Below are 23,385 nucleotides of genomic sequence, written 5' to 3'. Positions count from 1 at the left end.
GGAACTGTGCTAGTGCCGAATATCTTCCCTTTTGAGTCATCACCAAATTTAACACTTCCTCCATTTATCTTCGTAACTTCTTTGAACAGGTTTTTGTCACCCGTCATATGACTGGAACACGCACTATCTAAGTACCATTTCCTTTGCGGCTCTTTCTGTGGTGTTCCTGCAAAACATAATTATCACTTTCTTTTAGGTACCCAAGCTTTCTTGGGTCCTTGTTGGTTAGTATTAATAAGCTCAGGGTTGTTTTTGGGTTTTCAAATCCACCCTGAAATATTAGATTTACGAAATCGACAAAAGAAATATTTATGTCCACTTTTATTATAGTAGTGACACATAGGGGCTGATCCATTCTTGGATCTTCCATTTGTGTTAGTACTAGTGGACTCTGTTCTAGCTGGTCCTTTTCCAGTTGACTTGTAAGTCGCCTTGTTCGACTTGACAAAACTATGACTGGTGGGTTTGCGCATGCCATTGAGTTGTATTTGCAATTCCTGAAATTCATCTTGAAGTACCTCCTTTTCAATTTCACATACTTCAAGCTTGAGTTCCCAGTCTTTTTTTCTCTGTTGAGTCTCTTTAGTTCATTCATCATTTTTTGAGACTCTTTTAGAGTAAGGTCAATAATGTCCTGTAATTCATTACATCTTTCACAATTGTAAGATCTTATCTCACTTGTTTCACCTCGTGCCATGAAAAAATTCTCATTATCATCTTTGCATTGGTCGTCTGATGCATCCTCATCTGTCCAGCAACCTGAGAGTTTGTTCAATGTCGTTTTCCATGATTGTCATGAAGCATAGATTTGCTATCTCTTCGTGTTCTGAACCGTCTTCATCACTCCAGCTTCCAAATGATTTGTTCTTGTTGAATCCCCTGGAAATATTTCTTTTAAGATTTGGTCATCCAGCTTGAACATGCCCATATCTTCCACACTCATAGCATTTTCCATCATTCTTGTCTTGTTCATTATATTGCCTAGTTCGCCTGGGTAGTATCCTACCTCTTCTTGTGTTTCTGTATCTCCTCATTAGACCATCCATGTTCCTTGATACCATGGTAATCTCTCCTTCAAGAGCTTCAGGGTCGTCATCAATATCATTATCTGTCCTTTCAGTTGTAGCTTTGAAGGCGACTGTTTTCTTCTTTTCCTCTTGGCTTGTTTTCTTGAGGTGAGTTTTCTCGAATGCTATAAGATCTCCTCGAAGCTCATCATAAGAAAGTTTATTTAGATCTTATGATTCAAGTGCAACTACTTTTGTCTATCAAGTGGTAGGTAGACTCCTCAGAATTTTTCGAACTTGATCACCACTTGAGTATGGTTTACCAAAAGCTTCTAGATCGCAAATGATTTTGCTGAACCTCGCAAACATTTCTTCAATGAATTCTCCTTCTTTCATATGGAAAAGTTCATCATCATGAACCAACATGTTGATGTGGGTCTCTTTCACTTTACTGGTTCCTTCATAAGTAACTTCCAGTTTATCCCACATTTCTTTGGCTGTAATCACAACTAGAGATTTTCTCATATTCCTCTCCACTTATAGCATTATAGAGTAAGTTTCTTGCTTTAGCAATGACTTGAACAACTACCAATTGCTCGTCTGTGTATTCATCTATATCTTGTGGATCAGTAGGTGGTTGAGCAGTTGTTGGTAGTGGATAGTTCCCTTTTTGATAACTCGGCAAACTTTGATGTCATAGGACTTCGCATATATTTCCATACGCACTTTCCAGTAAGAAAAATATTATCCATTGAAATACGGTGGCCTAACTTGCGATGTTCCTTCTTGAAAGAGTGCACCAACAATAACTTGATTTGCCATGATCTTTCCTCACAAGCTGTTAAGCAAAAAGTGTGAGACTAGCTCTGATACCAATTGAAAGTACAAGAGGAGGGGGCGAAATGCTTATTTTAAAAAATCTTATAAGTAGTTGACTAGTTTACCAATTAGTCGACTAGAAATAAGAATAGGATATAGTAAATGCAGAAATAAAGTGCAGGAAAGAAAGACACCAGAATTTTTATACTGGTTCGGATTCAATGTGAATCCTAGTCTAGTCCCCTTGGGTTGCAAGGGTGTTCTCTTTCAGTGATCGATATTTCTTGAGTACAGAATGAATGGTGTAGCTTTACACCAACAGCTTAGTCTCTATGTCTCTTTTATTTTCTTGATACAATGCCTCACCAGTGTTTATCTCTTTTTCTTCTCTCACTAATTACACAGCAGATCTAAAGGAACTACAATGCTTGTTTGGAGTAGAACCAAAAGAGGGAAGATGTTCCGTTCAAAGTATATCCTTTGCACGTCCAGAACATCTGTATATATACTTTCCATGAGGCCTTTAAGAATCTTGAGAGATTGCAAACCCAAGGGAGTTGATCCTTCAAAGGAATCATAAATTGGTTCTTTCCAAGAATAAAGTCAAGTTCCCGTTGATCTTCCTTGATTTATTATCTTGACGAGCTTTCCATCGGCTGGGCATCTCTGTGTTACTTGAGTCATATCCGCTGGATCCCTTGATTTTTCGGCTGCAGTGCGCGTTTCCCTTTGATTTTGGGGCCTTCCAGTAATAGCTTCAGTCAATCTATGATTGATTATTCTTGCTGGATCTCCGCTATATCTTCCTCTTTCATCGCTGATTCTTTTCCTTGTTAGCTTCCGTCAATCACTGATTGACTATTCTTGCCCGATCTCCGTTGCTTCTTCCTTTTGTGTTGCTGATCATTGATTCTTTTCCTTGATCTATTCCAGACTGATATTGCTTCTTGAGTTCCTTTAATATATTCCTTGAGACCCTATACCAAATGTAATATATTATTTTTCATCATTAAAACTTATAATTAGCACACTTACCCCTTTAAAAATAAACATTATTAATCATAATACAAGATTCTTGCTTGATTTTCCGGTTTTTTTTATAAAGAAGTCCCATTGACAACCTTTAGCTGTCTTCCAATTAAATTAACAAGGAATAATACAGAGCAGTCCCATTGACATCCTATATAGCTGTCTTGGCTTATATGGAGTTTATTTAAGAAACAAATGAAAACAAAAATTCGTAAGTTGGATGATTATTTGAAAAATTCGAAAGTTTAGTAGGTGAAGTGGCATATCACATCATCTTTCCGGAACCAGAAAGTTTATTCTCTGACTGAAATGACTTTCTTGGATAATTAGATTAAGTTGAATGATTTTATTGTTACCAAAAATTCAAAAGTTACTTTACTCAGTAGTTTCTATAACTTAAATTACCATTTGAATAATTAACTCGTATTTGTATTCAACAAAAATCTTCTTGCATGACAAAAAGCAATAAACCAACAGCCACTTCATTACTTTAATATCTTACAGTAATAAAATATGTGTAGTATTGGTTTCTTGGCCTTTTGGTTAAAATCAAGTGTAGTATCTGTTCTTTCACAATTATAATTATTAAGTACTAATATAAAGAGAAAAATTCTCATAAAATTATAATTTGCATGTTTGGTAAACGAAAACAATCATCAATACACTCATGAATTGATTAACCTCATCATGAAGCATACTGTTAGAATAAATTGCGGGGTGGGAACAGTAAGTGTATACCTATTAACGCAACGGAAGAATTATTGAATATACCATCGAAAAAAATGGCCCAACGTTAAACTTCGATTCACTAGGAAACGGAGTAACTAACTATTAACAACAAATTATGCATAATTTTTTTTAAAAAAAATTCAAATTTTAAAAAATAATAATTATTACCTTATCTTTTATCTCTTTTCATCAGGTCTGGTCAGCTTGGGTCAGCCCACTTAGAGTGACCCACGACCCAATTCCAACACATACACTCCATGTGAGCTCCCTACTTCACGTTTTATTTTCATGTCTTTCTGTTACTATTAATTCACTAATTATTGATTTTTTCCAAGAGTGCTATTAACTTAGATTATCTAATTTTTTATGGCTGTAGTTACTGCTTCTCTTTTCAAATCTGCTATATATGATTATGTTTATCTTGAGCCGAGGGTCTATCAGAAATAACCTATTTATTTTGACAAGGTAGGGGTAAGATCTACGTACACACTACCTTCCCAAGACCGCACTTTATGAGATTGAACTGGGTATGTTATTGTTGGTCTAAGTTGGCATCTTAATGGTTATGTCGATGCTTTTGAGCTTTTGTTAACGTCTTGCATATATGGCTTTTATAACGTTTTTGGGATTGAGGCGTAGTTTATATCGTTATTATTGTTGTGATAAAGGTGTAGGATTTATGCATTTTGCAAATGTCGATATTTGTTTTGTTTCTGGAATAAATTAAGTTAAGCTAAAGTTCCATTTTAGAAGCAAAAACAGCACTAAATCTGTTACACAGTTAGGAAAGGATCTGCATTCTTTTATTTTGCCAAACAAGTAGTAACACATATTTACAGTAGACTGTGACAAACTTCTCATTTTCAAACATAAATTGACTAAAGGTTATTATTATTGGCAAAAAATCAAATGTAGCGAAACCTTAATCCAGATCCTTGGAACTTTTGTTCAATGATGTGATCTAGTTTCTCAATCATCTTAGTTGTGAAGTAATTCTTCCAATCTCCAACTTCCCCTCGTCGAAAGAACACTTTATTTTCCACTCCAGTCGACAATTTCTCATTCTTGTTCACCTCCAAGTTGCTCAAATTCTCAAAGCTACACATTTTTAAGATTTCATCCACCACTCCACATTTTTCTTCATCTATAGAGAATGGACATTCCAAGAATTTAGCTAATCGTTTCAGCTGAATCTCGGGGTTCTCTTTAATTTCTTCATACATCAAGAAAAGTACTCTTTTAGGATTTTCTAAACTTTTTTTCCAGTAATCTAACACGTGATCCCAAAACGGACCAAAAAGGCTCACTCCCTTACAAAAAAGATCAAACACTTCTTCAATCGAACTAGTATCTATGTAATGAAGTCTTAAAGTGTTTGTGAAATGCCAAAAAGAAATAAAAGTGTCCCTTGGATTCCTACACAAGTAAATAAGCTTGCTTTCTGAATCTTGGACAGAATTTGGCAATGAAGCATACACCAGATGACTCGATAACAACCTAGGTGAGGTGAAGGATGAGAAATCAGGGACTTTTCCATCAAGATAGAGTTTAAGTTCCAAGAATGGAACAAGATCGTGAGGGTTCTTGACAAGTAAAGGATGATCTTGTCCTGAAAAAGGATATTCCTTTCGGTTTACTAGAGCAAACACGAGCGCTTTTAACCAGGTAGTTCCTGATTTAGGAGTAGTAACAAGAATGATATCACTATCTTGAGCTTGAAAATGTTGCTGAAATGCAAGCACACCTTGGAGTGTCGTTGCTCGGCCTATCCAGAAACCTTGGTAGTTATAGATATGCGATGAAATCCATCCTCTTTCTTTGGGTAGGGTTAAGAGCAATTTCTTGCACTCTTCACTTAGTTCATCCTCCTGTAAATATTTGGGAGGAATTGGTTGAGAGGTTTGAGATTCTGACATTGTTATGTATTGTGTTTCTTTTAATTGTAGGATGAAGATTTACTCATCAGGATATATATATATAAGGGAAGCCTTGGCGTAACTGATAAAGTGGTTGTCATGTGATCAGGAGGTCACGGGTTCGAGCCGTAGCAACAGCCTCTCGCAAAAATGTAGGATAAGGCTACGTACATTGACCCCTGTGGTCGGACCCTTCTCCGAACCCTGCACATAGCGAGAGCTTATGTAAGAAGATCGTGACTCCATCAAGAAATCCACTAAAATTGTTAAACTTTTGTAGGTACACTGACCCCTTTAAAAATAAACATTAATCATAATACAAGATTCTTGCTTGATTTTCCGGTTTTTATAAAAAAGTCCCTTTGACAAAAATCAATAAACCAACAGCCACTTCATTAGTTTAATATCTTACAGTAATAAAACATATGTAGTTGGACAGATGCATGCTTTACATGAGTATCATAATTCAGAGCGTCTATATTATTGTTTTCTCGACCTTTTGGTTAAGATCAAGTATAGTATCTGTTCTTTCACAACTGTAATTATTAAGTACTAATATAAAAGAGGAGAAAATTCTCGTAAATTATATAATTTGCAAGTTTGGTAAACGAAAACGATCATCAATATACACGTGAATTGATTCAACTCATCATGAGGCATACTGCTAGAACAAATTACTGGGGCGACAACAACAATTGTGTACCTATTAACGCAACAAAAGAAATGTTGAACTCACCATCGGAAAAAACGGCCCCACGTCAAACTTCGATTCACTAGAAAACGGAGTTTGATCCACGAACTAAATGTCTCTCTTTATGTGCTTATTGAGATGCATCAATTAGAAGAAGAGATGGTACTAGTTTTTTCTTTGTGAAAGAATGAAAGTGGAGTTATATGTGAAAAACGGATTGCAGCCTCTATTTACAGTTCTATGTAGAGAGGTAGTTTTCCTTTTTGTATCTAATAACTTCTCTACATTAGCCTAAGTACGGCTATTCGACACGAGTGCAGATATACTTTTTATTTTTAAATTTCTATTGCTACTTGTTGTTTCATTGGCTTCGATTATTTAATTTTTGGTTGTGGTTACTACTTCTCTTTTCAAATCTGCTATGATAACGTACATCACAATAATTTTATAAAAACATCTGCATTCTTTTATTTTGCCAAACAAGTAATACACTTTTACAGTATAACGTGACAAACTTATCACTTTCAAACATAAATTGACTAGAGGTTATTATTATTGGCAAAAACATAATGCCTAATTAAATGTAGCGGAACTTTAATCCAGATCCTTGAATTTTTTGTTCAATGATATGATCTAGTTTCTCAACCATCTCAGTCGTGAAGTAATTCTTCCAATCTCCAACTTCCCCTCGTCGAAAGAACACTTTATTTTCCACTCCAGTTGACAATTTCTCATTCTTGTTCACCTCCAAGTTGCTCAAATTCTCAAAGCTACACAATTTTACGATTTCATCCACCACTCCTGATGTTTCTTCCTCTGTAGAGAATGGACATTCCAAGAATTCAGCTAAGCGTTTCAGCTGAATCTCGGGTTTCTCTTTAATTTGTTCATACATCAAGAAAAGTACTCTTGTATGATTTTTTAAACTTTCTTTCCAGTAATCTAACACGTGATCCCAAAACGGACCCATATGGCTCACCCCTTTACAGAAAAGATCAAATATTTCTTCAACAGAATTGGTTTCTATATAACTAAGTCCTAACCTGTTTGGGAAATGATACATAGAAACAAAAGTGTCCCTAGGATTCCTACACAGGTAAATTAGCTTGCTTTTCGAATCTTGGATAGATTTTGGTAATGATGCATATGGCATATGAGTTGACAACAACCTAGGTGAGGTAAAGGATGATAAATCAGGGACTTTTCCATCAAAATAAAGCCTAAGTTCCAAGAATGGAACAAGATCATGAGGGTTCTTGAAAAGTAAAGGATGATGTTGTCCTGAAACAGGATAGTTCATTCGGTTCACTAGAGCGAACACGAGCGCTTTTAACCAGGTAGTTCCTGATTTAGGAGTGGTAACAAGAATGATATCACTATCTTGAGCTTGAAAATGTTGCTGAAATGCAAGCACACCTTGGAGTGTCTTCGCGTGCCCTATCCAGAGACCTTTGTAGTTGTAGAGATGCGACGAAATCCATCCTTTTTCTTTGGGTAGGGTTGCGAGCAAATTTTTACACTCCTCACTCGGTTCATCCTCTCGTAAACATTTGGGACGAATTGGTGGAGAATTTTGAGATTCCGACATTGTTTGAAGAGGATGAATGTATACAGAGAAGTCCCTATGATAACATCAAGCTAATTACCAGCTTGTTTAAAGAAAAAAGAAACTACCAGAAATGAATAAACTAGGAGAGATATATGTCCCATTGACAACCTATGGATGTCTTCCAATTAATTTAATAAGGAATCATATCTTTCATTAAGATATTGTTGGTTGTTGAATTGATCATTTGTAATTAAAAAAGTTCTACTCGCAGATATTGTAAGCTGCAATCAGTTATTTTTATTGAAAAACAAGTCTCTTGGATGACAAAAGGCAATAAACTAACAACTCTATTAGTTTAATTACTCCCTCCGTTCACCTTTTAGTTGTTTACTTTTTGTCTTTGCACTCCGTTTAAGAAAAAAAGTGTTACGTATTTTACAGTTTTACCCATAATAATGATAACATTTCAAAAAGTTGAGAAATGATTGAGGAATGAATAGTTAATGAAAAAGATAAAACAGAAAAAAAAACAAAATTGTCTGATTTGTTAAAATGAACAAATAAAAGTAAAATATATTTTTAATATAGTGAAAAAAAATGAAAGAAAGGAGTATTACAATAAAACATGAGTAGTTGGACACATGCATGCTTTACAATATCATAATTATGAGTGTCTATATTGTCTTTCTCATACTTTTGGCTAAGATCAAGCGTAGTATTTATTAATTGATAGTTATAATTATATAAAGAGGAAAATTCCTGTAAAAGTTAAAAATTTGCATTAAGATTCCGTCCAAAGCCATGCAAATTACTTGTTACAACAGTCAAAATATAATCATGATTGAATCGTAGTGTTATAATTCCTCACAAACTTTTTTTTCTTTTTGTTACGTTGTTATTGCTAAACATGGGAAATGGAAGTTTAAATTCATCAAAAAATGGAAATGGAAGATTAAAACTTCAGAGGCCTCGTAAACGGACCCCTAATTAGGCTAGATATATTGGGGAGCATTTACATTTATATCCGTTTTTTGGGTCACTCTTGAACTTATACCCGCTTTGCAAAAAAAAATTGCAAGCGTACCCACTTTTCGCATAACTTCAGACATAATGCCTCAAGTAGCAAAAATTTATGTCTGAAGTTTGAACTTCACAATGTTTTGCCTGAAGTGTTGCAAAACTTCAGATATTTTTGCATGAAGTTTGGCCTGACTTGCAAAGGCAATCACGCAAACTTCAGTTCATAGTGCAAATGCCAAACTCCAGTTCAATAAAACTATAGCATGTTTTGGCTGAAGTTTTTGTTTATAATTGCTGAACTACAACATTCTAGTAGCTGAAGCTTTATTCTGTATTTGCTAAACTTCAGCATGTTTTAGCTGAGTATTTGCTGAACTTCAACATGTTTTGGCTTAAGCTTTATTCTGTTTGTGATGAACTTCAGCATTCTAGGGCTGAATTTTGTTTTGTATTTGCTGAACTTCAGCATTCTTAGAGCTGAAGTTTTAAACAACAATGAATTTAATAAATCATGATTAGCAGCGATTGATGCTGTTCATTTCAAAGATTAAGGAATGAAAATATTTTCGACATGAAAACAAGTTACTACAGATAAATTAGAACCAAAAATCAATGTGCCTGTAAAGCTAAAATATCTAAGATGTTAAATTATTTGTGAATAAGACCAAACTGAACATAATGGGACAAGGAGATATATATGAATCATCAGGCTAGAATGCATAACAATATCTCAAGCTTCAGCATTCAGAAAACGAAGGAGGAGAAGGAGTACAAGTTAAAATTTTTTTAAAAAGTGGGTATAGGTTAAATGGAGGCGACCAAATAGAGCGCCCCGTGCAATTTTTACATATATTGGAGTGAATAAATTGGGCTGCAACTTATGAACCCGTTTATACTGGGCCGTCCTAATACATAACTATAAACCCACATTTGTATATGGGTCGTTTTACCACACTTTAGGCCTTTGAGAAATGTATATTTTTAGCGGTTCCAAAAAATAATATGCGATATATATATATATATATATATATATATATATATATATATATATATATATATATATATATATATATATATTTTAGAGAAAGTTACACGGCTAAGCATCTTTAAAAAAATATTTAAGCAATAATATCATTTATTGTTTATTCCAAAAATGATAGATTTTTTTACAATATTAGCATATCGCATAGATTATGCATATAATTAATGAGGCACAAATCATGGAATCTATTACACTCTCTCATCTTATGTTCTATCCTAAATATATTTCATCGTCTCTCTCCTCTTGTTCTCTTCATTGAACTCAAAATATATTCTGATCATATATATATTAAACAAATTCCATTCTAAAATGTATTCTAATCATATTTTATAGATGATTTAATGCATATGTAAAAGTTGATACTATATATTAAGAGGTAAATTCATTCATTTTTTGATATTTTCATTTTTTTGTATTAATATTTACAATAGCAACTGAAATGAACAAACGTAAGCCACAAGTATAAGAAGATACTTTGTATATTCAGTTTACCTTTTTTGATTTTTTGGGGTGGATGATATATGATATAGATATATTATTTATATACGATGTACTACAATAGTAATATACAAGTAAATGAGAAGTAAAAGGTCTGTTTTTGATGAATCCGATTCTCTCTAGGTGCACATTAGCATAAATTGCGCAGCCCATCATGGGCAAGAGAGCTCGCATACCCACTGCGAATGCTTTAATGGCGACAGAAGCTCATGCCTCACATGCAGCTACTACGCGAGGTAAAAAAAAAACAAAGGCGAACCAGCAATTGAAGTGCAATCTAAACAAATTAGGTCTCAATTACTCAAACCTAGTTTGAGCAGCAGTAAGATGGGAACAAACGTGGCAAGTAAACCTAATCAAATTGGCACACAATCAGCATGGAAATCATCTTCTCTTAACTAATTGGATGTAGAACCAGTCTGTCACGACCCAAAATCTCACCACATGCATCGTGATGGCACTTAGTCACTAAGACTAGGTAAGCCGATTACTATAATAATTTAAGCCATTTTTTAAACAATGATAATTTGCAATAGTGTTTAATACAAGTACCGAAACAAAAACAGAAATAAGCCTACACGAAAATAATCATAACAAACTCCGAAGACTGGTAATACAGCGTCACGAACTCTAGCTGTATACATGGTATGATCTCAAGGATCGAAATACAATACTGTTCAAATGATAACTCACAGTACAATACAAGGAAAAGGACTTCAAGAGATTGCGAGGACCAAACAGCTCTACCATGAATTCTCACGATCAACAAGCTAACTCTGACCGAGTCTGATATCTTCAATACCTGGCTTTGCACAAAAATACGCAGAAGTGTAGTATGAGTACACCACAGTCGGTACCCAGTAAGTATCAAGAGTAACATGTGTGGAGTAGTAACGATGTACAGTCAAGACACTCATTGGACAAAGTAACTTGTGCAGTATAGCAGTATACAACTAATAATAAAAGGCAGGAATCAGTAAATAGCAACAAAATCAACATGCACATATAAGCAGTAAAGCAATAAGAATACTAGGAGAATATCATTAAAACCAAATAAGGAACACAAAGGACAACCAATTAATTAAGTTGTCTAACACCAGTTTCATAACAAAATCACTCTGTGACAGCTCATATTATAGTCACAAGTCCCGGGTCTCAACCCACCATCATATACTCACGGCACCTCGTGCCCACATCTCAAAATCACAACTGCACGAACAACGCACGTGCCTAAATCACAATCTGCCCGGCAATAGTCACAGGCTCACAGTCACAATCCGCCCGGCATAATCACAAGTTAACAAATCATAATCCGCCCGACATGATCACACGCTCACAAATTACAATTCGCCTGGTATGGTAACAGACTCACAAATCACAATCCGCCCGGCATGATCATAGACTCACAATTATAATCCGCCCGGCATATTCACAGGCTCAATAGCAACATAAAACGGGTAATACCAGAATACATGGACATGATCAATAAATGTCAAGTTTCGTACTCATGAGCTAGTATTAGTAGTATGCTATAGTGTATGCTTGTGCAAGTGTACTACTGCAGCCCAAATCAACAAGAAATATCAAGGATATCGAATAGCTCATCGAAACAACAAGACAAGTACACAAAGTGTATAACAAACACAATGGACATCACACCATCACACGAAATTCATCAACACAATGGCTCCAAACCATCACACATCATCCCTGACATTTGCCACTCTTATCTCTCCTATAGCAATCCGTATCACTCCGCCCTGACAATATCATTAGCTATCCTTATCTCTCCTATAGCCACCCGTATCACTCCGTATAATAGCCACCTTCATTACTCCACCCTAAAAATATCATTAGCCACCCTTATCTCTCTTATGGCCACCTGTATTACTCCGTATAATAGCCACCCTTATCACTCCGCTTGGACAATAGCAGAATAGCCACCCATATCACTTCGTACATTGAACAACTGTGAGATGCCACCCTTATGCTCCGTATAACAACAACGGTTTCCACCCTTAAACTCCCCATACAGCAGCCCAATCACACAACAATTCACATGTACTATCATTACAACAACACAACATAATCGAATCGTATCACAAGTTGCCCGTAAGCCACAACATTTCCAACAATTTCCACAATATCAATAATTTTACAACAATAGCCCACGGCTCAACACAACGTGTATGAAATCTCAATAACAACAACATGAACGAAAAAGTAACTCAGCAAGGAATAACACCTCCTTTAAACACAGCTTCAATTCCAATTAATTATTTAAATGATAAACTCGATAATGAAAGTGTCTCCATGACATGGCAACTCAACAATAAAAGATTCCACGTAAAGGTTAAAGTCGTAACAACTCCAAATAGGCATATAAAATAAACTCGACAAATAAAGAATGTGACATGTAACGACAACTTCCAATAAAGCATGTAATAGTGGACATGGCAAATAAGTATATAACATGTGCCAACAATTTCTAATGGCGAAATACATAAATGGCCCCTCCAAGTTGTCCACAACGGTCATTTGAACATCTCAACTGAGACCATTTCCAGCTAGACACTTCAAGTGACTGTTAAGTAAATCAAATAGACACCCCGGTACAACATACCAGATGCGTGAGTTACACTTGCCAAATGAGCCAATCAATGAACGACACGTGTAATTTGTAATTAAAACTTAACACAAATTAACCAAAAAAAAAAATTGAAGAAGAAAAAACCCTTCTCCACCGCCCTTTCTCTTCGTCTTCCCCCCACTCCCCCCCACCTCCAACTTCATCTTCCAATGTCAAAGAAGACCCCTTCCGACGAATCCCCTTCTGTCTCGTTGCCTCTCACGAGAAAGGCTGATGACCATGAGTGCATGACAGAAACTTGGAGACCACCGTAAAAGAAAGAGATGATTGGAGTCGACGGTGGTTGGAACATATTCTGGTGATCTTTTTCTTATTTATTTTCTCCTCCATAGCCCCCCCTCCCCCACAAAACACTCTGTTAGAACTTATCAGACCCAATAATGGTGAAAAATCTCATTGGAGTTCCATCGGAAAATATCCAACCGGTAATCGCCCGATCTTCTATCTCATGTTCCTCTCTTAAAATCAACTTTAGAATTATTCAAATGATATTGATAATTATTGCTGCCAGTAGGAATTACTGAAAGTGCTCGGTCCATGCTACAATTTTAATTTTTTCTATGTTAGATGGGTTGGAGCTGGAGTTGTATGGAGAAATTATAAAGACATTAGGGCTTTTTTAAGTTTGTGAGCAGTACACATAGAAGAGGGTCAATTTTAGGAAATAAGTAATTCACCTTCTTGTTTCAGGCGATTTCTGTTTTGCACATTCACTATGTGAATAGGGAAGAAAATTTTGGAGAAGAAAGAGTGAGGAAAAGTGGGCTCCACCAGTTAAATTAAAAAAGAAAAAGAAATAAACATAATTTTGAAAGGCTTCACTTGCTACCAGGCGAGTGTAGCACACACATTTTTCCATGTCACTTTGAAGGGTTTAAGAGATACACTGAAAAATAACTTGAGGTGTCTACTTGATAAATAAGTCTGTTGAGGTGTTCAAATGATCGTTGTGGACAACTTGGAGGAGCCATTTATGTATTTCGCCATTTCTAATTAAATACATTAAAGATGCCTAAGAGCTTAAACTGATAGAATTTCCACATATAAGCCTGAGTACGTACTCGTCACCTCGCGTACACGGCTTTCACATTTCACAAATAGCACAAACAACTCAAATCCTAAGGGGTATTTCTCCCACCCAAAGTTAGGCAAGATACTTACCTCGACGAAGCTAAACCGATATTCTAAAATGACCTTGTCACGACCCAAAACCACAAGTCGTGATGGCACCTAACTCAACCCACTAGGTAAGCCAACTAACAGAAAATACAACTCAACTGATATTATAAGAAAATAGAGAATAGATAACTAAAAATTTACAAATTTACCCAAGATCTGGTAGTACGACTCATGAGCTTCTAAGACTTGGAATTTACAAAGCTGGTACGAATAAATACACGTTCGGTTTGAAAGATACATAAACAGAATAGTAAAACCTACCAAGGATAAGAGGCAACTATATCCGGAAGGCGCGAACATCTTCAGAATAAGCACTTGATATCATCAACAACTCTGCTCTAGAAATCTGTACACATCGTACAGAAGTATAGTATCAGTACAACCGACCCCATATACTGGTAAGTATTTTGTCTAACCTCGTCGAAGTAGTGACGAGGCTTTAGTTAAAAGATACTTATTGTTATTACCTGTACATTAGATTAACAGTAAAAGCAATTCAAAGCATAACAAATAAAGTACCGTATACAATTCGGCGAGACAGTCAACAATTACTAAAAGGAATCACAGTAGAAGATTTACAATCTTTCCTGATATGAGAAGTATATCCAAGGTATCAAGTCAAATGGCACGGCAACACCCTTCGTGCGTTCAACTTATCCTCCCCAAATATACGAGTAACAGAACTAATCAGGTGACAGAAATATCGATAACAGGTATTACAAAGTAGGAAATACGCAAGTAACAACAATGGACAAAGGTACACATGTGGGCAACAGTAAAAGACTAAACGGAAAGCACGTGAGTAACAATAACAATTGGAAAACAAGGAATATCAACTTCAATTAACTAGAATATTGGAGGCCTACGTACAACTATAACAAATGAGGCGGAAATACATGATCTTTACAAGTTGACAAGTAAGCGCATTAATGGCTAACATGGTGGAAGGCTTATACTAAATGCTACAGAATAGATACAACATGAGTATAATTATAAAGGCAGGAAATAGGCATGGTATTTGCAATTTAAGCAAGTAGAAGGTATGAGCAACACAAGAACAATTGAAATAGAGATCAATGACAGAACAATAGCAACAAGTCACATCAAGTCTGTAATTATGACAATAACCGTTCAAGGTAGAGACATGAACGTATACACGGAAAACTGATATAAAACATAATGTATGTCTCTCATCCTTGCCTGCACGGAAACACCCATCGTGCAATGACCTCACGATAACACACAATCATAACAATACAAAAGAAATGGCATGGCATCACCCTTCGTGCTTTTACTCTCAAATGATATGGAACGACATCACCCTTCGTGCTTTACACTCTTCCTCACATGATAATGAATATAAAATTGCACGGCATCACCCTTCGTTCCTTACACTCTTCCTCACATGATAATGAATATAAAATGGCACGGCATCGCCCTTCGTGCTTTACACGCTTCCTTACCGAGCATATGAATGTCAATAAAATGGCAAGGCCGGAAGTATAAATAACATCGAGGAGAGTGTTCAAACGAATATTCCAAACAAATTCAAAATCACAACTTTCCAAGTCAACAATGGTTCAACAACCCTCAAGAACTGTATTATTTAAATACTTCCACGTATCTCATAAATGACACACAACACAAGTATATAGTCTAGCATCTCAAGAATATCGGTTGTAGTAATGTAGTAATGATTTCGCATAGAGATGATCGAATTAGACACATCAATATATTCTCACAATTTCCATCGAGTTTGATCAAGTTATAACAAACTAAGTCTTGATTTCTATCATTTAATATTATGTCCTTAGTATCTAAGAGTCAATTAAGGCATTAAGCAGAATGTCACGGAATTCTACAAACACAAATATTACATAATCCACCCCCGAGCATGATTAACCTTGGCACATACATATACGCTCGTCACCTCATATATGTATCACCCCCGCATGTAGCAAACAATGACAAATAGGAGAAAAAATTCCCTCAACAAAGCTAGGCAAAACACTTACCTCGATTCGGCTAACTCAAGACTCAATCTAATCTTTTTCCTTTACAAATTCGCCTCCGCCCGGCTCAATCTAGCCAACAACGACTTGAATACATCACACAATGCAAGAGAAAACAATTTAAATTAATAAACTATGATTTCTATTAGATTTCCCAAAAGTCAACAAAAGGCAAACCCCGGGCCCGCTCGATCAAAACCCGGGTCCAAGGGTAGGTCTCGACTACCCATAGCCGCACGAGTCCAAATATGTGTTTTGTTTTCAAATCCGAGCCATATTCGACTCCCAAATCCCAAATTTTCATTTTTCAAAACTTTGACAAAATCCCCAAATTTTTCCATAGATTGCTCATGAATTTGATGTTATATCTTATATAAAATCATGAAATATAGTTGGAAATTGATTAAAGATACTTACCCAATGATTTGGTATGAAAATACCTTCACAAATTGTCCCACGAAGCAAGGGTTCAAAATAAATGAAAATGAAGCTAAAACTCAAAATTCTCAGCACTTAATAGGTTGCAGATGTCGCATTTGCGATAGGGGGTTCGCAAATGCGAAAAACTTATTGCAATTGCGAGCTTGGAAGATTTCTGTTAAGGTCGAATTTGGGACAAAAATTCGCAAATGCGAAGACCAACTTTCGCAAATGCGGCAGGCTCATCGCAAATGCGAAAAACTACCTAGTCGCCCCGCAAATGCGAAGAAACAAGAACCAACACTCAAATTTCATGAAAATCATTCGAAACTCACCCGAGCCCTCGGGGCTCCAAACCAAATATGCACACAAGTCTGAAAACACAACACGAACTTGCTCGCGTGTTCAAATCATCAAAATAACTTCTAAAACCACGAATCGGATGCCAAAATGCATGAAAATAACATTTAACTTCAAGAACTTCTAGAATCGAAACCGAGCATGCGAACCATATCAAATCAACTCCGAATGGTGCCAAATTTTACAGACAAGTTATATACGACAAAACAAACCTACTGAAAGCTTCAAATCACACATCACAACTTCGTAACGACGAATCACACCTTAAGTCAAAATCAATAAACTTTGAAACTTCAATTTCTACAACCGATGCCAAAACCTATCAAATCACCACCTTTGGTTGAAAAGATAGAAATTTTGAACTATCTTGAAAATTTCATGAGTTTTGGTGTTGAATTCCTAGTTCTAGATGTTATTTTGGTAATTTAATCGCGCGAGCAAGTTCATATGATATTTTAAGACTTATGTGCATGTTTGGTTTAGAGCCCCGAGGGCTCGGGTGAATTTGGGATAGGCTACGAAGTGTTTTGGACTTGGAAAAAAATTGCAAGTGCTACAGTTCTGGTGTTGGCCTCTGATCTCGCAATTGCGAGACCAGAGTTCGCAATTGCGAGGCCTGATAGTGTTGCAATTGCGAGTCACTCATCGCAAATGCGAAGAGTAGCTGAATTGAGAAGACCCTTCCCATTTGCGAAGTAAAGCTGGGAGGGGATTGGTCGCAAATGCGAAGGCAACAGAAATTGCTAAGTTTCACATTTGCGATGTCCTTCTCGCAATTGCGAGCTTCGCAAATGCGAAGCTCCAGTCGCAATTGCGACATTTGCAGCTGTTAAGTTGGGACTTAGACGGGATTTTCACCCATTTATCACATCTCTCAAGTCCTAAAACCCTAGAGGCGATTCTCCCAAACCAAATCTTCCCCAAAACTTTGGTAAGTGATCCTAACCCACTTTCTTTCACTTGTCATGAATTTCTAACCAAAAATCTAAGATTTCTATGGTATAAATTGGGGGATTAGGTAGAAATTGGTTATTGTCGATTCCCTTGCAGGGATGTATTATTTCTACTTTTTGGGTGAGGATGAGAGTAAAACACGAAGGGTCATGCCGTGCACGATATTGTGAGTGAGTGCTAATGCACGAAGGGTGATACTATGCCGATATTGTGAGTGTTTAAGCACGAAGGGTGATGCTGTGCCATGATTTGAGAGTAATGCATGAAGGGTGATGTCGTGCCATGATTATGAGAGTTAATGCGCGAAGGGTGATGCCGTGCCATTTCTGTTATTTCTTATTATGAGGACGAGAGTAAAAGAACGAAGGGTGATGCCATGCACGTGTTACTATTTGATTACTCATGTTGATACAGATATAGTGTTTATTATGCTTCTCTATTGAATTATTGTCCGAACATGATATTCCCCGCAATATGTTCCCTTTCCTATCTTTATCGGTTACTTTTCTGTTATTCTTGTTCTTCTTCTATATGATTTAACTGCACAGGTTTATATGGTTGTCGTGTCCTAGCATCGTCACTAATTCGCCGAGGTTAGGATCGATACTTACCGGTACATGGGGTCGGTTGTACTGATACTACACTCTGCATTTTTTGTGCAGATTTCGGTGCCGGACCTTGTGAGTAGCTTTCTGGTTGCTACCTGTTTACCTTGAAAATGGTAATAACAATTAGATTTGATTTTTGTGGTTCTAAAAATATGTGATCTATTTTATATTAGTTTTTAGGCAATGGATGCTAAGTGAAAGACTGGAAATTAAGACGATGGCTTGTAGATAGCAATAAACGAACCGAGATGGCTAGGTATCGAGGCCTCGAGCTTGCATATACGGGGCCTCGAGGTCGAATTTGATACTCGGTTAAGCGTAGTCGATGAAGGGCTAATAGTTATGAGAGCTGCGATGGCGGATCTCTATGATCAATAATGAGCAATAAATGATGAACAATTAATGAGATACAATAAATGTAAATAAAGCAATAAATGTAAGCAGTAGAGCCAAACAGAGAGTATATTTAATTTAGAGAGCAGAAGGAATGTTCTTGTCTTGGATGAATATGTTGTGTTAGAGATGTCCTACAAAATGACAAGGACCCCCTTTATATAAGGAGGGAAATCCCATCCTAGTACATGAGTAATTATTACAAAGAAACATAGCTGGAGCAGCTACTCACTAGTCTAGTGCAGACTAGTGTTTCCCTTGCAGGCTTTGTCAGCTTTGATCATATGCCTTCAGAACTTCCCACTTTTTTACCATGACCATCGGTCGGCACTTCCCCGGGGTTGGACGTCGATAACTCCTCAGATGCAAATATTGAACATAGCCTCGAACCTTCGAAAACGTGCTTATGAGGCGTCGTAATGACCGAAAATTGGAACCTCTGATTTTATCGTATACAAATAGTCCCCACGTTTCTTAGATAAAAATGATAAGAAACAGGATATTCGACTAAGTTCTGCTTTAGTTGTTTCGAAGATATCGAGCTTCGCTCGTTCAAACCTTGAGTGAAGGCGTGCACTGCCCAGTCGTCGGAGACTGGCGGCAGTTCCATTTGTTCCATTTGAAAGCGGGATACGAAATCTCGCAGCATCTCGTTCTCCCTTTGCTTGATTATGAAAACATCGTATTTTCTTGTAGCTACCTTTATGGCACCAGCATGTGCCTTTCTCAAGGAATCTGCCAGCATGGCAAACAAATCTATCGAGTGTGGGGCTAAGTTGTGATACCAAATCCTTGCCCCTTTTGAAATTGTCTCTCCAGACTTCTTTAGTAGGACATACTCCATCTCGTCGTCTCATAGGTCGTTGCCTTTCGCTGCATATTTGTAAGCAGTGACGTGCTCGTTTGGGTCTGAGGTTCTATTGTACTTCTGAAGGTCAGGAATTCTAAACTTCTTTGGGATAGGTTTTGGAGCCACTTCCTGCGGGAACGGCTCTTGCACGAACATCTTGGAATCGACACCTTTCAGGATAGGGGGTGCCCCCGGAATTTGATCGACCCTAGAGTTGTAGGTCTCTACCTTCTTGTCGTTGGCTTCTATCTTCTTCTCGCCTAACTCGGTCCTCTTTGTGAGGTCCTCGAGCATCTTTATGATGGCGGGGTCGGTTGCCGACCCGTTGTTTCTTGATCTTTCTGGTACCTGTTCGGCTTGAGGAGCCGTTTCCGGTGCTACCGTGCTGTGAGTTTTCTGGTGACTTTGCAGCTGAGCAATTGCCAACTGTTGTGCCTGTAACATTTCAAAAATAACGTGAAGGATAACTTCCTGTTCTTCCCTAGTTGGGGTTTTCTAAGCTTCTCGTTGATCTCCTTGGTGTATGCTCTTGTTGGTGTGGGAGCTTATTTCGACGTGTTGAGCGTCTCGCGAGATCGCCTCCACGGTAATTGGTTCTTGCGCATCCCCAGGGTTTCGTGTTGGTACACCAACACCTGGAACAGCTACACAGTTTTCTCCATGGTCCTCGAGATTGTTGTTTTCACCTGTGTTTACTGAGTTGGACATTTTGACCTGAAATCAAAGATCATGGACAAGAAAAGTGTGAAAGATAACTTGCGTTATGTAGTAAACCAGCAAGAAAACAATCACTATTATTTTTAGCCCCACGGTGGGCGCCAAACTGTTAACTTGAAAATGGTAAACAATTAGATTTGGTTTTGTGGTTCTAAATATATGTGATCTATTTTATGCTAGTTGTTAGGCAATGGATGTTAAGTGAAGGACTAGAAATTAAGACGATGGCTTGTAGATAGCTTAATAAACGAACCAAAATGGCCAGGTATCGAGGCCTCGAGCTTGCATATACAGGGCCTCGAGGTCGAATTTGATACCCGGTAAAGGGTAGTCGATGAAGGACTAACAGTTATGAGAGCTGCGATGGAGGCTCTCTATGATCAATAATGAGCAATAAATGTTGAAAAATTAATGGGATACAATAAATGTAAATAAAGCAATAAATGTAAGTAGTAGAGCCAAACAGAGAGTATATTTAAGTTAGAGAGCAGAAGGAATATTTTTATCTTGAATTAATATGTTGTGTTAGAGATGTCCTACAAAATGACAAGGACCCCCTTTATATAAGGAGGGAAATCCCATCCTAGTACATGAGTAATTATTACAAAGAAACATAGCTGGAGCAGCTACTCATTAGTCTGGTACAGACTAGTGCTTCCCTTGCAGGCTTTGTCAACTTTGATCATATGCCTTGGGAACTTCCCACTTTTTTACCATGACCATCGGTCGACACTGCCCTGAGGTTGGATGTCGATAACTCCTCGGATGCAAAACTCGAACGTAGCCTCGAACCTTCGGAAACGTGCTTATGAGGCGTCGTAATGACCAAAAATTGGACCCTCCGGTTTTACCGTATACACTTCCTTCAGTCCAGGGAGACCAAGGTAGATCTACTGGTGTTCGCAAAGCATGAAGTCCCCTTTCCCCGTTTTAGTTTCTCCTGTCTCTTCTATTTCGAGCACATACGTACTTCTTTCAGACTAATATTTGTAGTAAATCTTAGTCGTTCGTGAATTGTTACACCAGATCATTGGGGTAGTTATGTATTAGAATTGTTGGATTGCTATATCACTTCCGCATTTATAATTATTTCATTTTAGCCATTATCTGTTTTCTGTTGATTAATAATAATTGTGATAAAACCGTAACTATCGGCTTGCCTAGCTTTCACGAGTAGGCACCATCACAATTTTCGAGGGTGAAAAATCCGGGTCGTGACAAAATGTATCCTATTTCCCATAATTCACTGGCATGAATGGGCATTTTTCGCTTTATTTTTATGAGTGGATGTAAAAAACGTGAGCCCTTGTATGGATGGTGAGGTGTTAGCATGTGTTTTATGTGTAATTAGTTAGGGAAAGGATAAGGACGAACATTGCCAAATGACAACATTTGGTATGTGTCTATATTTTTCAATTCTTTTGTTCTTTTCCAAAGATAAATGTCAAAAAAAAAAAAGAATCATTAACTAACTAAATAAAAATATAAGAGAATCTGATTACACCATTTGTCATTAAGAAGAGCTGGTGAGTAATCTCCTTATATATACTATTCATGACTAAATCTTCATCATACAAGCTATTAAAAGAAAACACACAATTCTCAAAATCAATGACAACATCCCATTCTCAACCACTTCCTCCCAAATATTTACAAGATGATGGCTTAAGTGAAGAGTGTAAGAAATTGCTCTCAATCCTACCCAAAGAAAAAGGATTGGTTGGATCACATAGTTACAACTACCAAGGTTTTTGGGTATCACCAAGAATAATACAAGGTGTGATTGCATGCCAAAAACAATTTCAAGCTCAAGATAGTGATATCATCCTTGTTACCACTCCTAAATCAGGTACTACCTGGTTAAAAGCACTCGTGTTCGCTCTAGTGAACCGAATTCGCTTTCCTCTTTCAGGACAAAATCATCCTTTGCTAGTCAAGAACCCTCATGCTCTTGTTCCTTTCTTGGAACTTAAGCTTTATGTTGATGGCCAAGTTCCTGATTTCTTGTCCTTCACCACTCCTAGGTTGTTGGCAACACATTTGCCATATGCTTCATTGCCAAAATCTGTCCAAAATTCGGAAAGCAAGCTCATTTACCTGTGTAGGAATCCGAGGGACACTTTTATTTCAATGTGGCATTTCACAAACAATTTAAGATCTCATTACAAAGATACCAATTCAATTGAAGAAATGTTTGATCTTTTCTGTAAGGGGGTGAGCCTTTTTGGTCCTTTTTGGGATCACGTGTTAGATTACTGGAAAAAAAGTTTAGAAAAACCTACTAGAGTACTTTTCTTGATGTATGAAGAAATTAAAGAGAAACCCGAGATTCAACTGAAATGCTTAGCTGAATTCTTGGAATATCCATTTTCTGAAGAGGAAGAAACATCAGGAGTGGTGAATGAAATCTTGAAATTGTGTAGCTTTGAAAATTTGAGCAACTTGGAGGTGAACAAGAATGAGAAATGGCCAACTGGAGAGGATCATAAATTGTTCTTTCGTCGAGGCGAAGTTGGAGATTGGAAGAATTACTTTACAACTGAGATGATGGAGAAACTGGATAACATCATTGAACAAAAGTTCCTAGGATCTGGATTAAGTTTTTATTACAGTTAATATAGCATTAATGTACAATGCTATTGCATGCACTTATTTCTTTTGAAAATCAATGTTGGAAGGTTAATGTTTGAGATTATTACAGGAATAGACTATTGGAACATTAATGTTTGAGAATATAATTGTTGTTCTATTGTCATACAACTGTCTTGGTGCTTCTACACGTGATAAATATAACGATGACCAGATGCTGACGACGACAACGATAAAGATGATGACGATAATATAGAATGACAATCATCATTATCATCGCTCATGTTTTCTAATTTCATTTTCACACTGTAGAAACACCCATTAATATTATCACTGCTATTTATTACTCTATG

At 36.9% G+C, this 23,385-nt stretch overlaps 3 protein-coding genes across 3 annotated transcripts; 1 reads left to right on the top strand and 2 right to left on the bottom strand.

Moving 5' to 3' along the window:
- On the bottom strand, positions 4,366-5,537 carry LOC109236165 (cytosolic sulfotransferase 12-like). Its single transcript, XM_019402376.1, has one exon. The coding sequence runs from the start codon at positions 5,498-5,500 to the stop codon at positions 4,490-4,492; it is 1,011 nt and encodes a 336-aa protein (XP_019257921.1). The 5' UTR covers positions 5,501-5,537; the 3' UTR covers positions 4,366-4,489.
- On the bottom strand, positions 6,635-7,879 carry LOC109236164 (cytosolic sulfotransferase 12-like). Its single transcript, XM_019402375.1, has one exon. The coding sequence runs from the start codon at positions 7,777-7,779 to the stop codon at positions 6,769-6,771; it is 1,011 nt and encodes a 336-aa protein (XP_019257920.1). The 5' UTR covers positions 7,780-7,879; the 3' UTR covers positions 6,635-6,768.
- Positions 22,055-23,147, top strand: LOC109235904 (cytosolic sulfotransferase 12-like). The gene has a single exon (XM_019402150.1). It carries the CDS (start codon positions 22,055-22,057, stop codon positions 23,057-23,059), a length of 1,005 nt encoding a protein of 334 aa, XP_019257695.1. The 3' UTR covers positions 23,060-23,147.

Source organism: Nicotiana attenuata, chromosome 12 (genome assembly GCF_001879085.1).
Source record: "Nicotiana attenuata strain UT chromosome 12, NIATTr2, whole genome shotgun sequence".
NCBI classification, from domain to species: Eukaryota; Viridiplantae; Streptophyta; class Magnoliopsida; order Solanales; family Solanaceae; genus Nicotiana; species Nicotiana attenuata.
Note: the sequence above shows the minus strand (reverse complement) of the source record. Positions and strands in the feature narration are given on the sequence as shown.